We start from the raw sequence: 27,800 nt of genomic DNA, 5'->3' as shown, positions 1-27,800 counted from the left end.
CAGGAAACACAAGGTGAGGGAGAGACTGTTTCTCCCTCAAGAAAAAGTCTGCAAAGAAAAGATTTCTTCATGCATGAGTAGGAATTATAAGTGGGGGCTGAAAGGTGGAGGTGGCTGGATAATGACGGTGGTTTTTTCTCTCGCTTCTTTTATGCTGTTTTCAGGGTGAACACTTTGGAACCACTGAAGCCACGGAAGCTTTTTTTGCAATGACCAGATTATTTCAATCTAATGATGTAAGTACCTAGTGTTTACTACTTGCTGTCTCCCTGGTTTTGTCTGGATTTGCAGTAATTACAAAACAGTTGGATGTTGGGATGTGGGAGGAGAGTGAGACAAGTACTTCAGAGAACGAGCTCTGGATGCAAAGTACTTGCTGGAGGCAATTCATGATTTGGAAAAAAATGACTGAATAATAACATGCGGTTACTTCTGCTGGTTGTTTTGGTGGTGAGGTGTTATTTCTGAGTTGAATTACTGTTGTAAAGAATGTGAATAATGGCAGAAAGCTTTAATATACAAATTAGTGTAAATTTATGACTGTTTCTTACACTTGCAAATAATCCCCATTTGCTTAACTCAAAATAGAATTTGAAAGTTGCCTGTAGATCAAATACCGCTATTCCCTAGAACAACTTGCTCGATTTGTGAATCAGCATGGAATGAAGGGATGAGAACATCCTAAAAATGCTGGAATTAAACTTTGGACTTTTCCCAGTGTAAAGTCCTTCTCTGATCTCTTTTGCAGAGAGTGTAAGAACTCAGAGGAATGTGCTTCATCTGATGGGTCTCATTAATTTTTATTAAAAATGAACTGGCACTTAACGTTTTTAGAGATTTGACTGAGGAAGGTTGCACATGTAACTGTTTGAAGATGGAATGAAAATTTTGGAAGTACGGAGTGTTTAGGACCTTCCTCGTATCCACATTTTAGAAAGTAGGGGGTTTTAATGTAAATGTGTCATTTGTTTTCAAAGAATTAAAGTGTCAATGCTCTTCGCATGTTTCTATTTTTCTTTTACAATAACAAATAGATCAGAGGAAGCTGTTTTTAAAGCTTTTTAACTGATAATTGTGAGGCTTCCACTTTCATAATCAACATGTGAATTTTTTTTTTAGTCTTATCATTTTACAAGATATGTATCTCCTATTCTTCTCCTGGTTTGTTTGATAACGGGGAGTAATGGTGTTTGGATATCCAGTTATCAAACATAGTTTTATTTGTGTGCTTATAACTATAGAAGTGGGGAAGAGGGTATTCTATTTATTTAACTTTTAAATATTTAACTTTTAAAACTTCAAGGAAATGTTTATTCATAATTGCCATTGGGTTCAATGGTTTTCTGCAATACACTTTCACAGCAAACCCTTAGAAGAATGTGTTACCTCACTATCAAAGAGATGGCCAATATTTCTGAGGACGTCATCATTGTTACGAGCAGGTAGTAGAACCTACAGAACATACGGTATCAGAGCTCTGAAATGAGTAGCTGCATCTTAATGTGCTTGTTTTAGCTGCTATGGTTTTCTGTAATTATGCTTTACAAAGGATACGGCAAGGGAAAACAAATTGCTCAATGATACAGAGTATGTGTCACCATATGAAATGGTAATGTCTTCCTACTGTGGTGTTATGTTTTCCTAAAAAAGCAAGATGTTTGCCTACAGTTTTTCAGCTGGTTGCTACTTTTTCTTTTTTTTTCTTTTTTTTTTTTAATTATTGGTGCTTGATAGTTTTGTGAAAACCTAGGCTGTGACTTCTGTTTCACTTTGCTGTCAGAGCAGGTCAGTCCACCAGCTGAACTTTCCATTTTTTTGACTACAGAATAGACATTACAGTTGTTGCGAGAGCAAAAATTGGATCTGTGGCATGTGCTAAGCGATTTGTTCTATTTTATTTTTTTTTTTAAAGCTGAACTTCACTATTATCTGAACCAAAATTTCATGTGGTAGAAAGTAGAACGCTAAATAAACCAGGCCTATGGCAAAGCAGTATTATGGACTATGCATTTTGTAATGTTCTGTATTTTCACAGAATTTGATGTTAATAATTTTCAAATAGATAATTAGTAAGAAGTTGTTTCTAGCCAGTACTAGAGCTTAGCAGTTATATGGTAACAGCTGAAAGAACAGCTAAATGAGATGAGGTGACTGTCACAAAAGGACCGAGACATCAAGATATTAAAGAAGTATTAACAGGATGTCTTTGATTATTTTAGCTTGACGAAAGACATGACAGGAAAGGAAGACGTATACCGAGGGCCGGCCATCAGAGCGCTCTGCAGGATCACCGATGTAAGTACAAATCACATCACTGTTGTGGGAGAGACAATGAGCATATTTAAAATAGAAAAACTACTCTCTCGCAGAGTGCGTTCTTATACTAGTAATGGAACTGCTACTTTAGGGAGGACTGCTCTGAAGCCCTCTGCAGATGCGAGGAGCTCTGTGGCTCTGTAGCTCTGTAAACACGGAATTAGAAAGCAGGAGCCTTGGCGCTCTAGTTTCTGGTCTGAGGTTGCTTTGCTGTAGACTTTGATCTTGTCATTGAACCTTCAGGACTGGGCAGCTGATACTTCTGCAGGGGAGACATGAGTATATGTTTTCAGAATTAGCTCAAGATTTTTTCTGAGGGCCTCTTGTATATGCTGTGCACATATTTTTGCCTTAAACTGCTTTTACGCTCTGTCTCCGAAGTATCAATGCTTTTCTTCTTCCCTTTCGTAGGGTACAATGTTACAAGCCATTGAGAGATACATGAAGCAAGCCATTGTGGACAAAGTCCCCAGTGTGTCTAGTTCTGCACTGGTGTCTTCCTTAGTAAGTAAAGCAGTAGATTATTGTAAATCTGTGCATTGTGTTATGGCTGGGAAGGCTAGTCTGCTGCATTGTGTAGCTCTGCCTGGCCTTTGTTTTGTTCTTTCTTCATCTCCTTTTCCTTTGAGATGACTCTTCGTCATCTCCTCACTGGAAAATAAACAAGAAGTAGTAACAATAGTTTCCTTTGTCTCAAGCAGACTTGTCTTTTCAAACTCCTTCCTTAACGTTCTGTTGCTTTAGAGTACATCGGTTGTAATAAGTTTAAGCGCAAAGTGCTCAGTCATCAGCACTACATCACGAGTGTGGAACATTAATTTCTGTGGGGAGGAGACTTGTCTGTTTTGAAAAGTCGAGCACATTGATGACCTTGGAAGTGCTTATCAGTTTGGTGAGAGTAAGCAGAAGCAGCCTCTTCTGTGGTAGAACTAGCAGCAATGACCGCAGAAGAGCATATGAGTTCTGTCACAGGCAGTAAGAGCAGTCTGCTTTGTGCTCTGCAAAAAACAAATCCATGAAATTGCTGCCCTGATAAAAATGCAATTCAAGATTATTTTTGGTAATATGTAGTAGGAGGGCAAGATGAAGAAGTTGACTGTTTTTCTCTCCTTTGTTTAGGAGAAAAGACTGGAAAAGATCTCGTTAGGTTAATATTTTTATTAAAGAGGGGAATACAAGTGAAAGCATGGTAGTCTGAGAATGAGATGTAAGAAAACTAGTGGTTTATAGGTGCATAGGATAAAGAGATTGGCTGCATTGGTAAATCAAGAAGGCAGAGCAGGAGGTAAGAGGTCCAGCTGATGAGGTGGAGTAGTGCCTGTGTTAGGACGCTAAGGGTGCAAACAAAGCTGTATTAATACAGAACTGAAGTCTTTCTGCTGGACTAACCACAGGCAGGTGAATTGTCCTAGTATTGTCTTCTGTCCTGTTTGAACATAAACAAAAATTTTCTGAGTTACTTTTCTCTTTATTGAAACAAGTGCATCTATACAAACTATGTATTTTGGAGTTGTTCTTTGTTACATGTAGTATGCAGTCTCAAAGTCTTTAAACTTAGAAAACAAAGCTCATGGTACTTTGCTGTGCTTTTAATGTTAGTTTGTCTGCAGTCTCAATTTGTGACTTCTTCCAGCATATGATGAAGATCAGTTATGATGTAGTCAAACGGTGGATCAATGAAGCTCAAGAAGCAGCTTCTAGTGACAACATCATGGTGCAGGTATGTTTGAGGGTGGTTGTCCCATGAAGCTCTAAAGGGTTTCAGTGGTATTCTGTGAGTTCTTAAGATAAACTTAGAAAAAGTAAGTGTTTTTTCTTTTCCCTTATTCTTATAAGAATTGTGACTTGAGGGAAATGCCTCAACTGTTTAAAAAAAATCACGAGTTTCTCTATGATTGCAGTGCAAGATTCTTAATTAAGAGTTGGCTCTTTAATGCAGTCCTCTGCCCTTTCCCTGCTTACCTTCTGATAGCTGGGATGCCACTGACTGTTCCACAGTAGTTGTTGCAGAAGGGCTTTGAATCTGAGTTTTCGAAAAGCTCAAGAAATTCTCTCACTGCCTCCCAGAACACCAGCATCTCTTGTCTTGGCCTTCAGAAAATTTTCCAGTTGCTGCAGAACCACAGAGATTAACCCAAATATCAGTAAGACATCCATATTAACAAAATCTTTGCACAAGTATTCCAAACAGCTGTGGAAATGAAAGTATTCTGTATGTTCAGTCAGTGTTACAGACTAATGATGAGACATGAATCTGTAAAATCAGATTTGCTCTTGCCCAGTTTGCAGCTTCACTAAACCTTACTATGAATCAGTCTTAGGGCAAAAAAAACCAAAACAACTTGGCAAGCAACTAGACATGTTTCTTTGTACTTTCGCCATAAATGCCTCGAGGGGTTTTGTAAGGTCAGCTGTCATTTAAAGTCCTTGAGATATCCTGGCTGTTGACTGTACTAGAAACGCAAGTGTTATTGTGCAGTATAATGTAGTAAGCTGAAGCCTTTGAAGTTCTGACATTTAATGGGGATAAAAGGGAGTAAACTAACTCCGTGGCACTCTTGATCTTCAGAAATGTGTTGAGGCTGTTTTATGGTGGGAAGGAAGTACTGCAGATCTTTGTAACTTGTCAGGAAACTCAGATCATTTGAGGTTAGGAAGTATTTCTGCTAGGAACCAGTGATTGTTAGCCCTCTTTTATGTCTTACGGTCTGACTTTTCCAACTGCAGTGTGTGTTCAATACCTGCACGGCTCTGTTTCTGATTTCCTAGTACCATGCTTTGGGGCTACTCTATCACCTTAGAAAAAATGATCGCCTTGCGGTTTCCAAGATGTTGAATAAGTTCACTAAATCTGGATTGAAATCCCAGTTTGCATACTGCATGCTGATCCGAATTGCAAGCAAACTCTTGAAGGAATCTGAAGAGGGGTGAGTAGGAGGAATTACAAAACTAATTCTAGTTTGAGGTAAACAGTAGGTAGGAAATTTGCTTTTTTTTTTTTAAGTTTGTGGAAATCTACACACAGGCAGAGAGAACTGTAGTGTTAAAAGTAAAATGCAGGTAGAAGCAAAATGCTAGACCGAATTTAGTGGTGGTATGTGTGGCAGTTGTGTGGTGGGGTTTGGGTTTTTCTTTTGGCACCATACCACTGCGATTTAGCTGAGAGTAGGATTAAAACTGCAGAATAATGTCTGGAGAGGTTTTGTACTTTGTCTAGTTAGATGCATTTCAAATGCAGTAAGGCTCTACCTATATTGTGAGGATATAAATAAAAGGATCTCTCTTATTCTGATCTCACGCTAGCAGAGGAGGGTATAGTTACCCCTGAGAAATTCACCTTGTGATAACATTCTTTTTATCAGTGGAAATTTTTGTTAGTGGGATGTGATACATGCTTAATAATGAAGTATTTCTTTCTAGAGTGCAGCAGTTCTAGCTTGAAGAAGATAATGTAAAGATGAATAGAATAACAATAAATAGAAAGTTTAGAGTTCAAGTATGAATTAAGCAAGGTGCTGGTGTAAGAAATAGGAGATGGTCCACTAACTGTGCTTTCTGTCAAGTTCTCAGAAATGTGGTCTTAGTGGTTTGTACGTCATTCAGCATCACGCTGTGAAATGTCTTCTGTCTGTAGCCATGAAAGTCCACTCTTTGACTTCATTGAGAGCTGTCTGCGGAATAAACATGAAATGGTTATTTATGAAGCTGCTTCTGCAATCATCCATCTCCCAAACTGCACAGCCAGGGAGCTGGCACCGGCTGTTTCAGGTTGGTCAGAGTCCTTTGTACCACTGATGCGGCTGAAAGAAAGGGTGGTAGAGCATTGCAGAGACAGTGCAGTGTAACTGAAATACCAGACTCAAAACCTGAATTTTCTGATTGTTCCCATGTTAGAGGGCTTTTGGATGAGAAGTGGCTTGATTCCTTTTTCCCATTTCATCCAAAGCTTTAGAATATGGGCAGTAGAGGCGGCACAGGGTGACGCTTGCCTTTTTCCAACTGCAGGAAGTTGGAGTGGGAGGGAAGGTAGAGGAGAACTTGATAGCACAGATGACTATGCAAACCACCTATTATTGACATAAGAGGAGGTTATTTTTAACTCGCTTTTGAAGCTGGTGATAAATTATGAATAGAGCTGTGTGAACATTTAGCAGCATGTAGACATTACACTTTCCTCTCTACTGCCTTTCTTTGAAAGAGACCATATCTGATTTTTTGCTGCGGTGAATTCTGACTAAACTATTTGCACCTCTCTATATCAAAGTGCAGGCACAAGGGAATTTCCCTTTCCTCATCTGATATGGTTGGGAGGGGTCTCACCTTCTGCTCCCCAGATATTACAGGTGCCTAGAGTTGTAGTACTGGGAGCTGGTTTTTGTTAAACAGTCTTTACTCTGTAACATCTTCTTGAGTTACTTCTCTTAATTTTATTTTTTTTATTATTATTTTCAGTGCTGCAGCTTTTCTGTAGTTCTCCCAAACCTGTCTTGAGATATGCAGCTGTACGGACCCTTAATAAAGTGAGTGCTTCCAAAACCTTCTAAACAACCATAAATCTCTGAGCATCAGAAGAAGCCAGACTTCAGTGCCTAATGGTGTGTTACCTAAAGCAGAGTGACTGCTCTTGTGATTACTGTTTTTTGAAATACTTCATGTTGGAGAATTGGCTTTTCCATGCCAGATGTCCTGGTGAGACAGAAATCTTCTCTGCACTCAAGCTATGTTTGCTCATTTCTGGACCACAGGGCTACAACAAGTTGGAGTTTGATAACTTGTGAGCTCTGAGCTGTAAAGAAGCAAAGTCTTAGATATTTAATACTGCAAAAAGTGTTAATAGGCTGTGTGTGAAGGAAATAACATTCTGATTTCAAAGCTGCACATTGCAGCAGAAGCAGTTTGTGACTGTCAAACCCATGAGCTATAACTTAGAGTTTGTTTGAAATGCTGAAACAAAAGAAGCTGAGCTTTGATTGCATCCTGCCAGCAGTCATACGATGTAGGTTTAGTTGCAATCCTTGTGGAACAGAGCAATGCTTGGAGGAAATTAAAAAAAAAAAAAAAAAAAGGTTTTTAATCCTTGCCACATCGAAAGCTTTGAATTGTAGGATGTCATTGCTCCTGTATAATTGGGAATTGCACTCCTTACAGGTGGCCATGAAGCATCCGTCTGCAGTCACTGCGTGCAACCTGGACCTGGAAAACCTCATCACTGACTCCAACCGCAGTATTGCTACCCTCGCCATCACCACCCTGCTGAAGACAGGGAGTGAGAGCAGTGTAGACAGGCTCATGAAACAGATCTCTTCCTTCGTGTCAGAAATATCAGATGAGTTTAAGGTGTGGCATTGGAGGCCTCTGCTCTTTCCAGCTGCAGGTTTTTCTCCCATTCTTGTTTTTATGAAGCTTTTCCCATTTGTTAATCCATCTTAGTTTTAACCCAACTTAGTCTGATAGAGCAAAGTCAGTTTGAAATTCAGAAGGTGTAGTCCTCTATTTTCCAACTTAAATATACTGCCTTGTTTCCTCCCACCGCTTCAAGAAAGGATAAATTTTGTTTGGTGGATTCCTGGCTCCTGTACAGTATCCTGCAAAACCTTGTACTGCCTTCTGGCAGCCCCTTTGGAAAGTAAGAGGGATTTTAACTGTTCTGATTGAGTCTATACTATGTCAGTCTGATATGTAGTTCGGATATAGTGTGAACTGTAAATTTTTACCTAATTTGTCAAGTTTAGTCACTGTGAACTTGGGTAATAACTTGTTAAGGATGGTAGTTCACTTGTACCTGTCCCTTTTACACTGTGGAGTTGCCTTGAGAAGCATAGCATGTCTCTACAAAGTCATTGTCCACTAATGTACAGTGGTCTTAAGTTCTTGTTTTTATGAGAAAAGGAAATAAATATTAGACAAGTTTAAAATTGCAAAGAGTTTTAATGACAAAATGTAACTAGTTAAATTAGAATTAGGTCAGGATCGTCACTGGGCAGAGGAAGCAAGGGGAAGCCTTTGAATTAATGTAGTCCATCCTAAATTACAGTCCCTCTAGCAGAGCCAGGTCTTGCAGCATGCTAGTGCAAGGTTGTTAGCACTCTTATGCTGAGAGTCCACCACCTGATTTTTATCCTTCTACATGAATTTAATGTATCAAGGTGACAACTTGAGATAGTGAGAAGCCTGTATTTTTCATAGAAAAATAAATGCACATGACTAACATCCTTCTCCATTGTTTTGCAGGTAGTAGTAGTACAGGCTATCAGCGCTTTGTGCCAGAAATACCCTCGGAAACACAGCGTCATGATGACCTTCCTTTCCAATATGCTCAGGGATGATGTACGTGTGAAACTTTCTTTGTGTAGTTATTGGCAGGTAGCTCCGATAGCTAGTATGAAGGGTCTCTGCTGTCTTGTGTCAGTGGGTACACAGCAGTGGTGGGCCTGATTACCCAGACCTTGTTTATCTCATGGGTCACTCGTCTGAAATGTGCTTATGAATTAGAGCTGCTACATCAAAACCTGATCTGAAGACATGTTCAGATGATGGGCCTTTACAAGTCAGGGGGGACTGGGAAGACCCTGTTAGGTTACCCAGGGCGCCTTCTCTTTTCTCTTTATGTATGAATGCTTGTTTTTCTCAATGGAAAGAAGCAATTGAAGCATGAGGGATAGGGAGCAGCACTGTGGTCTGAGCTCTGCCTGTCAGGTCAGTGTCCTTGATTTTCCTTTCCCAGGGTGGCTTTGAGTACAAGCGAGCCATTGTGGACTGTATAATCAGCATCATTGAGGAGAATCCCGAGAGTAAGGAATCGGGCTTGGCTCACCTCTGTGAGTTCATTGAAGACTGCGAACATACTGTCCTAGCCACCAAGATCCTGCACCTGCTGGGGAAAGAGGGGCCGAGAACTCCATCCCCATCCAAGTACATCCGCTTCATATTCAACAGGGTGGTGCTGGAGAACGAGGCTGTGAGGGCTGGTAAGTTCAGCTCAAATGCTTGACCGGTTCATGTCTGAGCTCTGCCAGAAATCTCAGGGCTGAAACTGGGTTTGAGGGTGGGAGGCAATGGTTACTCCCCAGGCACTGTGAGGAGCTGGGAAGGTGATTTTTATCCTGCAGTGTGTTTAAACTCCTCATATCATCTTAGCATCAGTGATTGGTCCTCTTGCTTCACAGAACATAAGCAATATATTAGCTTCTGGTCTGTTCTTTGAATGTCTCCTAGAAGTCGAGAGGTAATATACAAGGAGGGGCACTGCTAGTTCCCTATTTAATGTAATTGTCTGCTATAGTCTATCATCCCTTTTATGGAAATCTCCTCACCACAAGATAAGGATTCCTCCTTTGGAAGCGTGTTGCAGACGGATACTTCCATCCTGCAGAGCCTTTACAGTGAACCCTTTAGAGTGTTCAGCCTATTTTCATACATGGGACTTGGCATCAGCTTGATCTCCCGTGTGTTAGAAGAGGAAGTACTACTGGGAGGGAGGAAGCAAAAGAAGCTGACAAACACAGCATGGTCCAGATTGCATTTGATTTTTGGTGACAGCTCTTCTGGTCGCAGCTTCCTGATTGTGAACTGGGAGCACACGAAAAGTTATCCCCCAGGGAGTGTATGCTGTATAGAAACTTTTGTCATTGTACAAAAATAAGGATTATATTTTAACCACCAAGGCCATAAAGCTTGCATTTCCTTGTAGAGCTTTCTCTTCTTTCTGTATATGGAACTTCTTTAAGCCAATGTTGAGCTGAAATTAGATTAGTTTGGACAAGCAGCTCTAAGTGGTTGCTGAGGGGTTTCAGCTCCTTGCAAAGTCACTGGATGCATTCTGGCCGTGGTCACCGCTGGGTGCATGTCACCACTGTGTGTCGAAAAATGGATTTATCTGGGGGTGTGAGCTACAGCTAATAGCAGAGGGGCCAACTAACCTTATCTGATAGAGAATTCTCTCAGAACAGAGCTGCAGGGCTGTTCAGCTGATCTTGTTCTGTTATTCCCTGCCACGAAACTATTTCCATTTGAAAATATGGAAAATAGTTTAGTCTTCCCATAACACTAGAAGGTTTATGGTGTGTGGGAGCGAAAAGCTGTGTAAATTGGAACTTCAGAACAGCAGTACGCACAGCGCTTTGAATCTGACTGTGAGAATGTGTTTGCATATAGCTTGAGCACCTCTGACATCTCCCCGTTTTCTCTAGCTGCTGTAAGTGCACTAGCGAAGTTTGGTGCCCAGAATGAGAATCTTCTTCCAAGCATCTTGGTGCTTTTGCAGAGGTGAGTGGGTATGGCTGCGTGTGTGTTGAGCTTATTGGTGACAATGGACAGTCTGGCTCCACGCAAGAAACTAGGTCAGAACTTGCACAGGGGTTGTCACAACATATCAGCTGAGGAGTGGGGAGGTGGTTGTCTTCCACCCTCCCTGGCTGGAGGAAGCATAGCACTGCTGGAGATAAACGAATGAAAGATGTGATTAGTCATGAAAACATCTGATAGTAATTTGATCTGAGAACGTTCCTCAGTGGGTAATATATCTACAGTGGTTTAGTACGTGTTTTTTCATTCCTTGAAGCAAGTAAATATTTTCCATGTTACTCATAAATGACTCTTGTGTACGGTTGAGTAGTGATCTGAGGTGTTCCCATTTCATAGATTTGTGTCTCTTGTTAAGACCGTCCAGCCTCCTTAAATTGTCCATACCATAAATGTCGTGTTCTTCATTTGTATAGCACTATAGCGTAAACCCATGCCATGTCTGACTTCTGTAGTGTGAGGGATAATTCAAATTATGAAGTGCTTCAGGCAGAAGGCAACCTCAACGTAGGTGCAAGCGAATTACATCTGCAAGAATTGGCTTGAGCAATGTGGGGACAGGGGGAAGTTGCCAGGTGGGAGAGAGAATTTCTCACACAGCCATTTTTTCAGTCTGAAATAGAAAGCATCTTTAATATGTTTATTTTTGCAATCTCTTTCTTCTGCTTTTGTTTTGTTGTGAAAGAATGCTATAAAAATAACAAACAGTGCAACCACATGGTGCCCATCAGAATTATTAGCCATAAAATGCAAGTGTATATTTTATACCTTAACAAGTGTGCATGGTGTTAACAATTCACATGCACATCTCCTTTAATCTTAGTTTTCTGATGTGACACTTGCGTATAAACTTCAACTACTCTGTTATATGAACACTTTTCCCATAACTTGAAAATCTATTTGGGGAGCTCAGACTATCATTGCGGTATTGAGTCCAGTCTGGTCAGTGCCATTTTTAGCTCAGCTCTCATGATACCCTGAGCTGACTGACTGCTGTCCTCTTGTTCCCCAAAACAGGTGCATGATGGACAGCGATGACGAAGTTCGGGACAGAGCAACCTTCTACTTGAATGTACTGCAACAGAGACAGATAGCACTGAATGCTGCCTATATTTTTAACGGTCAGTGATAGAAAGGAAAGAAGTCTGAGCTGTTATTTCACATTCTGTATTGTGGGTGGGCTTTGTTGCTGTAAGAATAGTTTTCCATGATGTAACTCGAGTCAGAATAACCAGAAAGGACAGAACCGTGTGTTTTTTCTGGCCGTAGCGCTGTCCTGTGAAGTATGTCTGCTAAGTGAGAATGGCAGACTTAGCAAAACATGTAAAGGATTGTTTAGGAAATGGAGCAGGAGTATGGGTTGGGCTTTTTACATCATTGCCATTGCTTCTTCCTTCTCTTGGGACAGTCGTCTTAATCTTTGCTCCATCTTCTCCATTACCAAATGAGGATGAGACATCTTGTTGCCAGTGCTGGTTATAAAAACATTTTATGGTCTGTGGTTGAACGTTCATGCCAGCAGAGTATTTAATATAATTAAGACTACTGCAAGAGGACTTTTCTTGAGTGAACTGTTCGGACTGCGGTGCCCTCTGGAATAGCAACTTTGTGTGTCATCTTCAGAGCAGTTTTCTTTAATTTTGTGCAGTATCTTGAAGTACTTAGCGTCTGTTTTGTGTTTACTGAGTGGTGCTTTTACCAGTTCTTCTTATTACCCAAAGTCCAAACCATGTCTGTCTAGCTGTAAACTCTAGATTCCTCACAAGAGTTTTTCTCTGCAGCCTGAGCCAGTGGCTACAGAGAAGAGCTCTTTCAATAATCTACTTATATCTGAAGAAGCAGGTAACTGAGACACAGATAAGGTTGGCTTGTTTGGTGGGGTTTTTTTTTCCCCTTCAGACTCTGTCATCTTATTGGTTTTGGTGCAATCCAAAATTCACACTCTTCATTTGTGAACCCTGTGTCATTGTGCCTTGACAGTTCCTGCTATTAAAACTGAAATTTTCTACCTGTGCTTCTCCTCTGCAGGGTTGACCGTCTCTGTTCCTGGGATGGAAAAAGCCCTGCACCAATATACACTGGAGCCTTCTGACAAACCTTTTGATATGAAAACAGTTCCACTGGCTACTGCCCCGATTTTTGAACAGAAAGCAGGTAACACTCGGGCTTCATTTAAATAAACTATAAGCATTCTGGTTGCCATAAAGATAGATGACATCTGCAAATTGGCTGCTGTCCTAGTAGGGTCAGGCCAAGATGGGAGGTGGCTCAGCTGAATGCCGTACGGGTTACGGTGACACTGGCTCTGCAGGAGCAAGCCTGCTTGATCTTCACAGATAAAGGAGGACAGTTCCTTTTCCAAAGGGGTATGGGTTGGCAAGAATGTCGTTATTTATTCTGCTAATCTTGTTATCAGAGAGGAATTTGTACATCATCAGAATTTATTAGTTCATAGATGTTTTGAAAAAAGTACTTCCCAGAAGTGCTTAGTCACTTCACTGGCTTTCTTCCATGTTTTTCCACAATTCTTGCATTTTGACTTGGCACAACCTTTTAAGAAAAGGATTAGGTTTGGGTTTGTTGTGGTTTGTTTTTTTTTTTTTTTCCCCCCTTCTCCTCCTTATTCCAGCTTTTTTGCTGACTGTTCTAGACTCAAGCATGGTTTTCAAACATCTCTCCTTACAATCCAGTATTGCATAGCAGAAAAGATGTATCAGTGTGTTTGAGGAACTAGGCTGGCAGTGGTTCGCAGCAGAATGTTAAGAAATTTTTAGCGGCAATATAAAGGCATTTAAAAGTCCTGCATGATGTAGCTGACAGCACAGTATCTTTGCTTTTTTCTTCACAGAGATTGCCCTAGTGACCAGCAAGCCTGAGAAAGTTGCACCTTCACGTCAGGATATATTCCAAGGTATGGGAGAAAATCAGTGGGTCTCCAGCGCTTGAAGTGTTGCAAGGACTGCCACAGGTCAGGTGGGAGCAATGCACAAGCCTGTCACTAAGTGTCTGTCGTCTTTTCCTTTCTGTGCAGAACAACTGGCAGCCATTCCAGAGTTTAAGAGCTTGGGTCCATTATTCAAGTCTTCGGAACCAGTGCAGCTCACAGAAGCAGAAACAGAGTATTTTGTTCGTTGTATTAAACACGTGTTCACAAATCACATCGTTTTCCAGGTAAGAGAAGTTACGCGCTTTTGCCAGGGTGCAGTAGGAGTTGGTAGGGTGTAGCATAAACAGTGTTGTCGCTGTGCCCTGGAAAGGACAGCTTCTCTCTTAAGGGAGTTAGTTGCAAGGAAGAGTTAAAAGGTTGTGTGATGTTTTCCTCAAGGATCAAAAAAGGTTGGGGGTTATGTTCCCATCTGTTAAAGATTTCTAGTAAAATTGGAGAGAAAAGCTGTTTAGTGAGAATGGTAGGCTTGATTAAAGATCGGGATGTCTGCTATAAGTCATGAAGTATTGTAGCTGATTTGGGGGTAAAAATCCTTGATTAGAAATGTTTCTTCTGTGCTCAAGTCCTTTTTCCATTTATTCTTCTGCAGTTTGATTGCACAAACACGTTAAATGATCAGCTGTTAGAGAGAGTCACTGTGCAGATGGAGCCATCGGATGCTTACGACGTGATCTGTTGCATCCCAGCACCCAGCCTGGCTTACAACCAGCCGGGCATGTGTTACACCCTTGTCCAGATTCCCCAGGATGACCCCACTGCAGGTACCCGCTGGGAAGGAGTAGTTCTGCACAGCAAATCCCTCAAATGACGTTTTTGGACAACAGATAAAATGTTTAGGTTGTGGGATTTGGCAAGTGTAAACTGAGATTCTAGTGCTGTTTCTTCCTTATGTGTCACACATGCTGGTTTTTATGTAGAACCTGTGTTTGTGCGAAATAGTATATATGCTTTTTGTAAAAAGGATTGGAGAGCATGCAGGTAATACAGGAAAATGAATTTATTATCTTGAGTCAATGAAAGGAGCACCTTTGAAAACATGGATGTTTGTTGGTAGTAGTCAGGAACAGAATTGTTAAAGAAAATACAAGTGCGTGTGTGTGGGAAGATCGGTAGTTTGGGCCTCTACATATCTGGCTAATGCAATTTTTCCTCTCTTTAGAGAATTAGAAGTGACTATGAAATTTAGGAATGAGAGATTTTCTTGGGCATAAAGCTTCCCTTGCTTGCTTGAACTATTCACACTTAAAACAAACTCCGTTGGATTTGCAGTTGGTTTAACACGACTCAGCTCATCAGCGAGGTGGATTCCTTGGTTATCGCTTTAATACCAGAGAAGATTAGAACTAGTCTGAATTCCTTGAACTGTGGTTTTGGATCATAATCCACTTGTCAGGAATCCTTGCAGAGCTTCTCCTGGTAGCCAGTGCTGACTGGTTTGGTGGAGCTGTGCTGGTTACACTGTGACCTTGGCATACTCCTCCCCTGAGATCCTCTTTTGACCTTCATCTTAGAGTTGGGAGGGGGATTTTATGTGAAGCTGAAAAATTTTCTGACTACAACCGTGTCGTATCTTCTGGGGCAAAGCTAATGCACATTCTTTCCAGTTCCTTTCTGGGAAGCAAGGACTCAAGCAGAAGAAACTGCACCACTAACCTGTACGGGCTTTTCTTTTCCTCCCCAGTTGCTTGTACTTTCAGTTGCACAATGAAGTTCACTGTTCGAGACTGTGACCCAAACACAGGTGTGCCGGAAGATGATGGCTATGATGATGAATATGTGGTAAGTTCAGGACTGGTTGGTTTGTTGGTTTTTTTTCCCTTTTCCTTTTCACTAATTTTAAATACACATTGCCATTGAGTCGATGGTTTCCTTTCAGATCTGAAGCCAGTAGGAGAGAACGTCAGGCCCGCCTGAAATGCCACATCCAAAATATGGCAGCTTGTAACTTTAGATCTTTCCTCAAAACCTTGCTTCTGCCGATAATTAAGCGTTAGTGACCTATGGAGATAGGATTTGTAGGGACAGACAGGGAGGAAGGAATAACTTCCCTTGTCTGTTTTCAGGATTGTAGCCCAATCTTTCTCTCCACCCCAACCAAGCATTTGCACTTGTTTGTTGTGTTCATGTTATCAGTTGCTGAAATACAAGTCAGATCTCAGGGAAGTGCCTGTCCTTTGGGCTTGGAGGAAGTAAAGGCTCCTTCTGGATTCTGAGAAAGTCTCTCTCCTCAGATGCCCAGTAAGGACTAGAATGGGCTTTGACTTACACAGTGATTGCCCCATTTTCTGCTCTCATTTAGTCTCACTGATGGTTTTGTGTTAATGTTTTCAAGCTTTACAGATGACCACCATAAATATGATTTTTCTCTTTGCTTTTTAGATGCTATTATTATGTGCTTCTGCTGAAATTAAAGCCAGGCATGCCAGAGTTGTCTTGGCAGAATGCTGCTCTCTGTCTTTCTTTCCCTTTCTAAGATTGAGATAGTTTCTGTAACTGGCAGCTGAAAATCTCCCTTGCTTTTCTGTCAGTTGGAAGATTTGGAGGTGACTGTGTCCGATCATATTCAGAAGGTTTTAAAGCCAAACTTTGCAGCTGCCTGGGAAGAAGTGGGAGGTGACTTTGAGAAAGAAGAAACCTTTGCACTAAGTTCGATTAAAACCCTTGACGGTGAGATGATCTCTCCTCTTTTATCAGTGACCCACATCATAATCCCGGTAAATCTGCCATGCTGGAGATATATTTAGCGTGGTAGGAGGAGAATTTGGTGCCTTTTAATGTGACACTGTGTCCCAGCTTTGTGTTGGGATTATAGCGAGTGGAAGTTTTGCGGTGCTCTCTTGCTTGAAGCTGGTTGAAGGGAGGAATGCGTTCCCAGGCTGTTAGGACAGCAGAAGGGACATGGCAAGGTTGCTGCATTGGTGGGGCTGCAACCAAGATAACAAATGGAAAAGGTTAAGGCTTAGAGAATGTTCTGTCATTGCAAAATAGTTCTCACAGAAAGCTTGGCACCAACCTGGAGGTAATTTTCTTCTTCAATCTCTGAATGCAGAAGCTGTCAATAACATCATCAAGTTCTTGGGCATGCAGCCCTGTGAGAGATCAGATAAAGTGCCAGAGAACAAAAATTCTCACACGCTCTACTTAGCTGGTAAGTATTCGTGCTATTGAACTTGATGTTTCCATGTCCCCACACAGATAATTTTTTATTATTATTTAATTAAATGAAGGGAGATGGGTTAGAAGATTCTACTTGTTTTGAGAATTTTTCTCTAGAGAAAGCTGAAGTGAACCAGGGTGTTGAAATTAGCAGCTGGTGCTGATTTGGAGCCTGCTGTTGCAAATTTACTTAGGCTAGGCTCTGTCTCTCTCAGAATGGAGGTATTCTACCTGTTGGAACACTAGTGAATCCTTTGAATGAAGAACTTCCAGACCAGACACCTAACTAACTTCCTTGCCTGTTGTTACCTCAGAAGGAGGGTCCTAGGACCATCTCATTTTCAACCTCCTGTCACTAAAGACACACCCTGAATTGGCCTGCAGTACCCACAGCTTCTTGTTTGGTGACTGTGCTCCAGGCTTACAGTTTTGGGCAATCCCTGTATGTCAAGTGCTCTACAAAACTTTATTGTAGTTGTTAAAGCAACATGGTACGTCGGAGTCCAACAGAGGGTTGGATCTCAGTTTACTTCAGGCACAGAATTGGTAACTCCAGGTCTGTCTCTGTAGTGATGTTGAAGTGGGACAGGAGATGGCTCGTCACGCAGTCTGAATTGCCTCCAGGAGCGCCCAGCGCTCTAGTAGAAGCATAGGAGGACTACTCCTCCCTTAACAGCCAGGGCACTGAGCTAAAGGACTGTGCCTTCACTGCACAATTAGGATATGTGTTACCTTCTCAAACTGGAAGTCAGCTTCAGCTACCCACTCCCTGGTTTCTACCTATTTAAATCAGCCTAGCCCTCCAGCAGCACTTGCTGACTCTGTTTAATTAGGACAGTATCTGTTATCTTCAGTCTTGGCCTCAAGAACTTCGGTGACTTTTGAGTTTGGGGGTTGGTTTTTGGCTCCAGGGTTAGGACTAGATCGCTGAGCCTCTCTTACAGTGATCTCTTAACTGTTGCTGTGTCCCCAGGTGTATACAGAGGTGGCTGCGATGTGCTGGTGAGGTCCAGGCTTGCACTAGGAGACGGCGTGACCATGCAGGTGACAGTTAGGAGCAAGGAAGAAACACCTGTAGATGTCATCCTGGCTTCTGTAGGCTGAGCGTTGCAGCATACTGACTGCAGTGGAAACGTTTGCAAACACCGGTTGGATATTTACTGGATATCAAGCAGCCTGTCTGTCCTTCTGCATGTAGTTTTTATTCCTCAATTTGGTAAACATTTTGTATGATGTTACAGTAGTGGCAACAGTGGCTGTTACTGAGCCTTTCCTGTGTCCCTTCCCTCGTTGTCACTTACGCATTCCTGTCTAACTTATTGTATCTCTGGCCACTTGCAGTAGAGCAGGGAAGATTAAAAAAAAAAAAAAATGCAAGTGATGATAAAAATGGAATCTGAGTTTTGTCAAAATTGATTTTTATTAACAGAAAATAAACACTGGTCCAAGTGGTGGAATTCATATGAATTACTGTTAATAAAATAGAAATTTCTTGTTCTAATTCTTTCTGCTTCAGTACAGAAAAAGTAGCCTGTAATGGCTGAGCCCATAATGGCTGTTTACTCAGCAGAAGCCCCTTATTCCTAAAGGGATGCTATTAAATTTCAAACATAGGCAGTTAAAAAAACCACATGAAACCTGTAGGATCTGCCAACCTGCAAACTTATGATATCTTGATGATTGTCTCCTCTGTTCCACACAGAAAAATCAATGTACAGAGAGATGAAACTTCACCTATCAAGGCGTATTCAATTCTCTGAGCCTTACGTCAGATAATACCAAACAACAGTGCAGCCTTTTCCTGGGCTCAAAGATGGAAAACATCCTGTATCAGAAGTTGGGAAGAGAAGGGGACGGAGGGACCTTGCAGTGAATTCCTTGTGAGGGAAGTTCTGCATCTCTCTGCTGATGAACTGGTGTTTCCTTAGTTATCAAGTCGGGGTGAGGAAGGAAGGAATAGTATTTTAGTACTAATTTAAACACCTGTCCCAGATCCCTGTGGAATAGCTAGTGCTCAGAAGAACACGGTGGTGTTTTCTAGTGCCAGTATTGCATATTCAGCTTGCTGTAGTGAAACAGGTACAAGCCTGCCCTGATAGAGCCTCCTGCTACAGCCGAGCTTCAGGGAAGCTCCTGAGACAGTCCCAAGGGTGTAGTGTCAGTGAGTGGCTCTGCTTGTTGAACTGAAAAATCAGAGAAACAAGGGCTGTGGTAAAAACTTGAGGTTTAGAGCTTGCCTTTGGGTAACTGGCCATTAAAAAGAGATTACTGAAGATGGACTTACGGTGCCTAAACCCCCCTTTACCGGTGCAGAGCATCGTTGCCTGTATGTTGGGGGATTACAGATCCAGTTCTCCTGCTGTAATTAGCGTAGGCAAACTCACTTTCAAATTCTTCAGTCCTGACAAGCTGGCTGGGTATTATAACACTTTGCAGGGGGCTATAATTTAAACTGCCTGCACAGCAACTCAAAAAAACCAGACCAACATCCATCTTGGGAATACGCGCATCAACCCTTGGCTGCTGGCGGTCCCGTCTGCCCGTGGCACGCAGCATAGCCTAGCGCTGAAGGGAAGGAAGGACTCCTGGACTGCTGTATGTGCTCTGCTTCCCCTCAGGTGCTCCTCTTCTCCCTTGAGCCCTCCTGGCTCTAAATACAGAGATAGATTGGTCAGAAACAAGGTGAGCGCAGGGCTAGAAGAGCTGTCGGTGTCCTGTAATTCTCCTTAGGTTGATAGTTTTGTCTGTGCCTCCCTGTAGGTTAATCTTTTTTCCGGTGCTCAAAGGATTGAACTGCATAAATGCAACAGTTTGGCAGCCAAAGATTAAGGTGTTAGTGCAAAGTGTTGGATCTGGAGATTAAAATCAAGGTTTTTTTCCTGCCCCCAAAGCCTGACTCATAAACAGAGAGCAAGAACTGAGCTGCAGCAGCTCAGAAGGCGTTGATGAAGTTCAGATAGGCATTCAGGAAGCCTGTGGGATCCTCCAGCTGTGGATAGTGGCTAATGTGGTCATCCAGCACAGACACCGTGGACATGGGAAGCACCTTCCTGTTGGAAGAATGCAGCAAGGCTTAAGCACAGGAACTGCAGCCAGCAAGATGCTACCAGCAAGGAAGACACAAGCCTCTTGCACAGTTGGGATTCTGCCCACAACATGGTTTTGGCACAAAAAAACCATCCTGTAGCAGCTACAGTTGATCACTCTTCCAAGTTCTGGATTTACTTCAGGTTAGTTTGGAGGAGAAGACTACCTCAGTCAATAAATCTTAACTCCGGCTGATGTAGTTTTTCTGGCACAATTGATTTGACTGAGAATTGTGACTTTGGTGCCTAAAATGGGGAAGCAGTTTCCAAACTGCAGAAGGTTCCTACTGACTCACCTGGCTGTGCAGGTTACAGGTGGGAATTATAAACAGCCTCGATGAAAAGGGAATGGAAGGAAAAGTCTGACACAAAAAATCTCCCTCAAAATGAAAGACCAGTTGTGTATTCCCGCTTACTTGTAAAGCTGAAGAAACTCCGGGTGTGGATTGACAGGGTCCAGGGGCCCATAGATTAGATGCACTGCAAGAGAGAAGCACAGAGCGAGCTTTTATTCCTAACCCAAGCCCAGGAGGGCTGTTGTAGATCTGTTCTCCTCAACATGGAACTTGGGAAGCTTTCAGCAGAACACTGAGCAAACCGGCTGCCGAAAGGACTCTCACTTCTCTGCCCTGGGGTCAAGTTAAGCCTCCAACCCTTCTCCTGCAAACACCGAACCTTTCCTTGAGTGGTTGTAACTTCTCTTGGCTTCCCTAGGGCAGCAGCTGGAGAAACCAGAGGCCGTGAACCAGCCTCTAAAGGAAACTTACCTCTGCTCAGTGGAACAAACTCTATTTCCTCTTACCTTAACAGCCTCACAGCTCTCTGCTGTGACCGAGCCTTAAACTGGAGCAGGGAAGTTTGTTACCCCCTGCACAAACCACATTTGAGTCCTGTTGTCCTCATCAGAATAATGAGAGGCTCCAGTGATTAGCGGAAGGAGCCAGCACCACGCTCCACTGCCTGCAGGCCAGGGGCAGTGATTCCCAACATCCCAACCAGTAAATCAAGGAAAACAACCAGTAAATTAAGAAAAATGGGATTCCTACTCACGTGGGACAGAGGTGGACATCAAAGCCCCAACCCAGCGGTCTCTGTGCTTCTTTCTCTGGTTTATATACTGCAAAATACTGAAGAGAAACCTGTTGTTATGCAGCAGATGGTGCCTTGCTGCACAGCCTGGAAATTGCTCTCAGGGCATCGCGTGCCTGTCCAGTGAGACCGAGGAGGTGGAATCTGTGTTTCCCGTGGACAGACAGCTTCCTTGGGGTGGCAGCAAGAAAAAATTGGTCTGCTGACTGCCCCTGAGCTTAGAGAACTGCCCCACATGTTTATTTTTAGATAGCAAATAAAAGTGCAAATGAGGTTGCAACCCTGACTCCAGGTCTCACCCCCGCCAGCTCTGTGCCCTAAGTGCAGAGTCCAGTTCAGAGTCTCTCAGGATAACCCAAGTTTGTTTACGAAGGGGGAACCAACCCATAATCTGGGGAGGTGGGAGTATGAGGTTTGAATCCTTCCCAACTCAGAGGGAAGGAAATTTGGGTCCTCTGCTCCCGGTCAAATACCACCGAGTTGTAAAATGGGGTGAATCATTTTAATCCTCATTCCGGGTGGTGCAGAAAGCCACAGTGGGCTGCAGGCAGCTGGCAAACGAGCACCGAAAGGTCAGCTACTGCCAAGCCCCCTTAACAAACTTGATGCTGCAGGGCAAAAAGCAGATTTGCAATCAGATCCTACAAAACGTCGGGGCAGAAATCAGTCTGCTGAAAGCCAACGCACAGGCAGCACCGTCCAAGCGCTCCCATGCTCGGCTCACCGGCGGCGCAGCAGCTCTGAAACCATTTCGGTGTGCTGTAGAACAGGAGTCAATGCTGAACTACTGAGTGTGGAGGAATGCAGGAGAAGAGAAATTGCACTGCTTGGGTCTTACACTGAAAATCTGAGGTGTTAGAGGCTCCTCAGCCTCTTTTCTTCCCCCCACCAGCAACTGGGAGTGACTCCTTGCTAAGGCTCACAATTTAAACAGCAGGTTCAAGTCAGTTGGATTATAAAAAGCCTTCCGAGGATGGGAAGCTACGCTAAATAAACATACCAATACTCTGACACACAACATTTAAGGGGCTGGAGATATTTTGGCAATGAGCTTCTTATCACGGCTGCACTGCCGGCAAAGGTGACATGGCAAGAATTTGCCACGATGGGACATATCAAGTGGGCAGAATGTCAGACGTGTCCATTGCTGGGCTTGGGCAAGTATCCCTCGTTATAAGAGGCAATTAGCAAGCGCCCTTTGGAAAGGCCCAGCTATCTGGTCCTTACTGTGTTTTGTGATTTGGCCAGAGATTGTTCCCAGCAGGAGGAGAGAGGAGTTTGTGTGCCGGGGAAGAAGGACGCATGCAGGCCCCGCTGAATGGGGATACTTAACTCGCAACCGCCCGCCCGACGTCCTTCCAAAAGTCCCAAACTGGGGAAAACCAGGTTTAGCTCCAGTTGTTAACAAAACCCCACAAATTCAAGCCCCTATTTTCCAAAGAAGAAAAAACCCCACATTGTACGTCTCCAGAGTTGTCCTCCTCCCACTGTGTGCAAGCTCAGATCCTCCTGACTCCAGACTTCATTTACCTGCCTTGCATCATCCCAGCAAGAATCCCTGCTCCTACATCACACCCCAGCTCTTTTTTTGGGGTGCAACGATGATCCCAGACCCCAACAGAAGCATCTGGAGGTTCTGGGGAGCCAGCATCCAGGGACCTGGCTGAGCCTGGTAACCTCCAAGCTGCTGCATGGCTCTGCCTGCAAACAGAAGGATGCTGCGGGTGTAAAACTAAGCTCGCGCAACAATTAATGGCGACGTACCTGTCAACAACAAGATTGCCGTCGTTGGTCCGCACCGCCGTCCACATGTCCCAATACTCTGCCTGCGAAGGCTGCGTGTAGGGCCCGAAGACTGCCCCGAGCCTGAAAAAAGAAATGAGTTCAGAGCAGCATGGCAGCAGCTGTTAGCATACGGCTCAAAAACTAGCCGAGGGCAAAAAAACAGTCAAGCGCTTCCAGCTTCTACCACAAAACGCACGGGTGCCAGTGCAGCACTGCAAGTCATCCCCCAAAGGCACCCAGTGTTGGACTTAGCGGCCACTCTAAAGGGCTTTTTGGAAAAAAAAAGAGGGTTTGCAACATCTGATAAAAACATATATCTGATTGCGCGCCGTATGCGGAGTGTGGGTAGGGTTTTCATTGCCTCCGTCACACCTGCAAGTCCAATACTCGTGGGAGAGAAGGATTTCAGTGTACAGCGAAAAGCCGTGTGGTTTATTATTAGGCTGAAGCGCTTTGCCAACCTGGAGAGGGAACGGCCCCAGAAGATCACGGTCATTCAGATCCAGGGGCAAATCTCTCCTGGGACAGTGCTGGGGGATCTGCTCACCTCCCAGATACCCACTACACTAATTCCAACGTTTGCCCCCTCCCCGCTTGGCGCACGCCCCCTGCACGGACTGTGCCCAGCAGCACAGAGACCCGACTCACCCTCTGGAGAAGAAGAAGAAGTTCATCAGCCGTGTGATGATGGGGGACAGCAAACCCCCATCCTTGAGGATCTTGGGCAGAAGGGAAAAAGGAGACAGCACCGCTCGGTATCGTACAGACGGGTAAATCCTGCCTCCTCGGAGGGCTTTTTCCCCGGCACCCCATATCACAGCAGTTTCCTGACCCTTGGTAATGCCGAGATGTACGTGAGCTCTCGACAGTGCGACATCAGCGCTTCGAGGGGTGATTAGCCAGGATGTTCAGATGAGACAAGCCGCATCCTGACAGCCCCTGCCTCTCCCCACCGCCTCTAACGATGCCTGTGAGCAGCATTACCGACACGGGAAAAGCAGCAGGCATCCAAGCCAGGTAAAACCCCAAACTCAACGGAGTCAGACTTCTGCTTGAGGAGCGATTCAGTACAACTAGAGGGGGTAGCAGCTCACCTTCTGGATGAACCGAGGGTAGTGCGTTTCAGGAAAAATCCCTGGAAGGATGTGAAAGAACAGAGCTGTAACGCTGCAAGCATTTTGCTCCGCATCTCCCAGTCTCTCTCTTTCTTTGTGGTGCCGCAAAAAGCACTGCAAATGCAGCCCGAGGATTGACGCTCCCGATTAATTACAGCACCTTAATTGCGATTCACGTTGGGTTCAGGTGGTGCTTTCCCTTGGGTGATGGAGACGGGAAGGCCATCCCATCCCACAGCTCCCCATCCCTCCCAGCCCACCGATCCCACCACGCCAGGCAAACCTTACCTCCGTTGGATAAACAGAGGCTGTTGATCAAGATGCTTCCAGTTTTATTGTGCTCATATCTGGGGACAGAAGAGAAGAAGGTGAAACACAACTGAACCTTCTCCAGGCTCCAAGAAGTGACCGACCAGGAGGTCAAATTAACAGTGTCAGATGATCTCTGCTCCCCTGCTATCCCTGGCTTGATAAGAAGGAGCTCAGGAGGGAAGTTAAACATCCTCGCAGCTGGGATTTGGTGGATGGGAGCCTCAGCTCTACCCACCATGGATGTGCCCTGAGGTCTCCCAGTGTTCGTTACAGCTGTAGGTACAGAGGAAAGGGGGTTCCGCACTACGTCCTTCCACTTATCTGCTGGAAATTGTCTTGATGGGGACAAAAAAGAGCAGCATCAGTGGTTGCAGTGACCTGTGCAGCAGCTCCTGTGCGACCGTATCCCCGTAATCATGGGACAGGAGATTAATCCTCTGGTGGCGGAGGCCGAGGTGACGCACCAGCCCCTCGACGATGCTGGCTTGCTCAAAGATGGAGTAGTGGTGGGGCCTCTGCGAAGCAAAGCGGGAGAGGAGCCACAGTGAGAGCCTGACCCACCACGAGCTCACAAACTCCAGAATAAACACCCAAATTGAGGAATATGAGGTGGAGACCAGCAGTTTGTGACCCCGGACGGAGCAGTCGGGATGTCCTGGGCCAGCAGCTGTGTGCACAAACCTGTGGGAGCACTGCCCATGCCCCAAAGGGGTCACAGTCTGCTTTGGAATCACATCAAACCCAAGTAAAGGCAAGACAGTGACGGAGCCAATCACCACCACAAACCTTTTCCCATCCCTTCCACTATTATAATGTCCTATTCCTTTTCCAGATGTAAATAGAAGAAATTGGATTGAAAATGCCAATTTTCCAGGGGTGCTGGCAGGGCAGAATGACCTCTGGGCCAAAAGTAACTGCAAAAATCCTCCTCCCAGGCTACTTACAGGCTTGTCGCTGAAACCAAATCCTACGAAATCCAGAGCAATCACCCGGTGAAACCGCTGGGTCAGCCCTTCCCAGATCTGGAAAGAGGAGAAATGCATTAAAAAAAAACAGCTGACAGGAGCAGACAGAGGAGAGGTCTGTGGCGATGCACAGCCACGGACAGCCACACTCCTCTCCCCCAGACAGCACCTTCCAGCTCCAAGAAAACTGCAGGAGGTTGAAATTTCCCAGTAAACAGAACCATCCCCCAAAAAAGCCAATAAATAGTTGTGGCTATAGAGAGGAAAAGAGCTTGGCTCCTGTGCAAGGTGTCAGGAGAGGAACAGGACTGATAATCCTGGAGCACAGTGGTACCCCCAGCAGAAACTCCTCCAGAGCATTGCCCACCCTGCCCTAAGCCACCATTCGTGTCCATTTGCTGATCCCCAGGAGGGAAAAATCGTGGGGTTTGCTGGCGGCATCCAACCCCCCTGTGCACTCGCTCCCCTCACCTTGCACCAGTCGTAGCTGGAGGTTGGGAAGCCGTGCAGGAGGACGATGACATCGGAGCTGCCGACGGCACCAGTCGAATCTGGGGAGGAAACGGGGCACCTCAGGGTCAGCTTTTCCCCCCCTCAATTTCCTCCCCTCCCTCTGGGACCCCAACCAGCAGTGCGGTGTTACCTCTCCCCCTGCTCCCTCAAAACCAAGCGTGGGTTTGACTCACACCGCAGCCTCGCAGTGCCAGCGTGGCTTCGCAAACCCAGCCAGATGAGCCACCGCGGCCGCTGGCACCAGCTACTTGATTCAAACCAGGGTTTTACTTAGCACAAATTAATTGCAGCTGCCCCCAAGTTGCTATGATGGGTAAAAACTGCTCTAAAAAAAAGGTTTTTCAGTATCTTTTCATTGTTGTGACCCGTCAGAGGCACTCGGGATCCTTCCCCACCAATACTAAGGTATTGCTGCTGCTGCACAAGAACCGCCCTTGGTGGCTTCACCCAGTTGAAATGTTTTGATAACAAACAGCCACAGTGCGCCTGGATCCACACAGCGACTCCCTCTAAAGCCATTACATTTTGGAAGGGATTCGCCATCATCCCTCCTGGCCTTGCGGACATCCCCGGGGCCACCATGGGGGGCAGAGCCCCCAGCCCCGCTCCCCACCAGGACAGACGAGGTGTCCCCGGGGCTTGGCACGGCCCCGTCACCTCTGTAGAAGATGTTCTGGTCCCTGTAGGTGAAGAAGCTTCCGGAGGACCTCCAGGAGAGGAGAGCCGGGGAGAGCTTGGGGGGCGGGATGTGCAGGTAGATGGCGAGGAGGGGCACGCTCAGCAGCCCCACCTGCACCCACCACTCCTTCATCCTGTGGGACAGAGCGAGGCACCTGTCTAACGGGATTTGCCCCATAACCCCACGTCCCCATGACCCACCACCACGTCCCCATGACCCCCACGTCCCCGTAACCCAACCTCACGTCCCTGTAACCCACCTCCAAATCCCCCAAACCCCCACATCCCCATAACCTGCACATCCCTGGGTGGCAGATCCATGACAGAAAGCAGTCTCTGCAGTAAGGGGTAGGGGCTCTGAGGAAGGATGTGGGCCCCATTTACAGTCTGAGGGATGGATGTGGATCCCATAGGGGCTCTGAGGGGTTTCATGGGCCCCACTGGGGGTCTGAGGGATGGCTGTGGGTCTGAGGGGTTTCGTGGGCCCCACTGGGGGTCTGAGGGATGGCTGTGGGTCTGAGGGGGGACATGGGCCCCATAAGGGGTCTGAGGGATGGCTGGGGGTCTGAGGGGGAGTGTGGCTCCACAGAGGGTCTGAGGGATGGCTGTGGGGCTGAGGGGTTTCGTGGGCCCCACTGGGGGTCTGAGGGATGGCTGTGGGTCTGAGGGGCGACATGGGCCCCACTGGGGGTCTGAGGGATGGCTGTGGGTCTGAGGGGCGACATGGGCCCCACTGGGGGTCTGAGGGATGGCTGTGGGTCTGAGGGGGGACATGGGCCCCATAAGGGGTCTGAGGGATGGCTGGGGGTCTGAGGGAGGACATGGGCCCCACTGGGGGTCTGAGGGATGGCTGTGGGTCTGAGGGGGGACATGGGCCCCATAAGGGGTCTGAGGGATGGCTGGGGGTCTGAGGGGGAGTGTGGCTCCACAGAGGGTCTGAGGGATGGCTGTGGGGCTGAGGGGTTTCGTGGGCCCCACTGGGGGTCTGAGGGATAGCTGTGGGTCTGAGGGGGAGTGTGGCTCCACAAGGGGTCTGAGGGGGTCGTGGGCCCCACTGGGGGTCTGAGGGGGTGTGCAGCCCCATGGGGGGCTGAGAGGAGGGGCCCCAGTCTGAGAGCTGGGGGTCAAAGGGCAGCTGAAGGTCGGGGGAGTGGTGCCGAAGTCCCGCCCCCAGGCCCCACCCCTCAGTAAAGCACCGCCCCCCGCAAGGCCACACCCCATGAACAAGCCCCGCCCCTCAGTTTAAGCCCCGCCCCTCCACGGGCCAAGCCTCGCCCCCAACAGGCCCGCCCCCCTCGGGGCAGCACTTGCCCCTGCAGGCCACGCCCCCCTCCCCACCGTGCGCCCCCTCCCCTGAGGGAGGCAGGCCCCGCCCTCCGGGACCGGTGGGCGGAGCCTCCGCGCCTGACGGGGTCGCGTGGCGGGCGGACGGGGGGACCGCGCGCGCCTCACCTGGCTCAGGTGCTTCGGCCGCGAGCCGGCATGGCGCTCCGAAGGCGGGGCCAACGCCCCGCCCCGCGCATGCGCCGCCCGGACG

General features: G+C 45.7%; 2 protein-coding genes across 6 annotated transcripts in view; one reads left to right on the top strand and one right to left on the bottom strand.

The window, feature by feature from the left end:
• Window positions 1–18,221, top strand: part of COPG2 (COPI coat complex subunit gamma 2) — a 21,353-nt gene extending 3,132 nt beyond the window's left edge. For 2 of the 3 annotated variants that reach the window (XM_054813013.1, XM_054813015.1), the window contains 21 exons: window positions 165–236; window positions 1,363–1,442; window positions 2,220–2,295; window positions 2,728–2,820; window positions 3,950–4,036; window positions 5,086–5,243; window positions 5,951–6,084; window positions 6,769–6,836; window positions 7,465–7,653; window positions 8,548–8,643; window positions 9,041–9,284; window positions 10,506–10,581; window positions 11,635–11,738; window positions 12,646–12,771; window positions 13,466–13,528; window positions 13,649–13,788; window positions 14,154–14,325; window positions 15,246–15,343; window positions 16,093–16,231; window positions 16,614–16,712; window positions 17,694–18,221. In XM_054813013.1, the coding sequence (XP_054668988.1) occupies window positions 165–236; window positions 1,363–1,442; window positions 2,220–2,295; window positions 2,728–2,820; window positions 3,950–4,036; window positions 5,086–5,243; window positions 5,951–6,084; window positions 6,769–6,836; window positions 7,465–7,653; window positions 8,548–8,643; window positions 9,041–9,284; window positions 10,506–10,581; window positions 11,635–11,738; window positions 12,646–12,771; window positions 13,466–13,528; window positions 13,649–13,788; window positions 14,154–14,325; window positions 15,246–15,343; window positions 16,093–16,231; window positions 16,614–16,712; window positions 17,694–17,824 (2,445 nt within the window). In that variant the 3' untranslated portion in view covers window positions 17,825–18,221. The remainder of the gene's footprint in view (window positions 1–164; window positions 237–1,362; window positions 1,443–2,219; window positions 2,296–2,727; window positions 2,821–3,949; window positions 4,037–5,085; window positions 5,244–5,950; window positions 6,085–6,768; window positions 6,837–7,464; window positions 7,654–8,547; window positions 8,644–9,040; window positions 9,285–10,505; window positions 10,582–11,634; window positions 11,739–12,645; window positions 12,772–13,465; window positions 13,529–13,648; window positions 13,789–14,153; window positions 14,326–15,245; window positions 15,344–16,092; window positions 16,232–16,613; window positions 16,713–17,693) is intronic. The other variant, XM_054813014.1, reaches the window with a different exon arrangement.
• MEST (mesoderm specific transcript) lies at window positions 14,549–27,800 on the bottom strand. Of its 3 annotated transcripts, none has more exons than XM_054813016.1 (12): window positions 27,716–27,800; window positions 26,243–26,397; window positions 25,544–25,623; window positions 25,052–25,129; window positions 24,486–24,622; window positions 24,084–24,142; window positions 23,775–23,815; window positions 23,329–23,399; window positions 22,660–22,761; window positions 20,857–20,933; window positions 20,223–20,286; window positions 18,122–19,770 (listed from the first exon to the last, which is right to left on the bottom strand). In XM_054813016.1, exons 2-12 carry the CDS (start codon window positions 26,394–26,396, stop codon window positions 19,653–19,655), a joined length of 981 nt encoding a protein of 326 aa, XP_054668991.1. In that variant the 5' UTR covers window position 26,397; window positions 27,716–27,800; the 3' UTR covers window positions 18,122–19,652. The 3 variants fall into 3 exon arrangements, with proteins under 3 accessions (XP_054668994.1, XP_054668991.1, XP_054668992.1); XM_054813017.1 differs by having other exon boundaries at window positions 18,122–19,370; XM_054813019.1 differs by lacking the exons at window positions 18,122–19,770; window positions 20,223–20,286 and adding an exon at window positions 14,549–15,433 and having other exon boundaries at window positions 20,853–20,933.

The sequence above is a fragment of the Grus americana genome, chromosome 1 (genome assembly GCF_028858705.1).
Source record: "Grus americana isolate bGruAme1 chromosome 1, bGruAme1.mat, whole genome shotgun sequence".
Taxonomy (NCBI): Eukaryota; Metazoa; Chordata; class Aves; order Gruiformes; family Gruidae; genus Grus; species Grus americana.
Note: the sequence above shows the minus strand (reverse complement) of the source record. Positions and strands in the feature narration are given on the sequence as shown.

Bases quoted from the DNA above. Each gene is read 5' to 3' on its own strand.
- MEST (XM_054813016.1), bottom strand. From the start codon at position 26,396: ATGAAGGAGTGGTGGGTGCAGGTGGGGCTGCTGAGCGTGCCCCTCCTC. The intron at 24,143-24,485 runs GTCACTGCAACC...TTCTGTCCCCAG, and splicing joins GCACAGGAGCTGCTGCACAG to ATATGAGCACAATAAAACTG. The intron at 20,934-22,659 runs GTACGTCGCCAT...GTTTCTCTTCAG, and splicing joins GGCAATCTTGTTGTTGACAG to TATTTTGCAGTATATAAACC.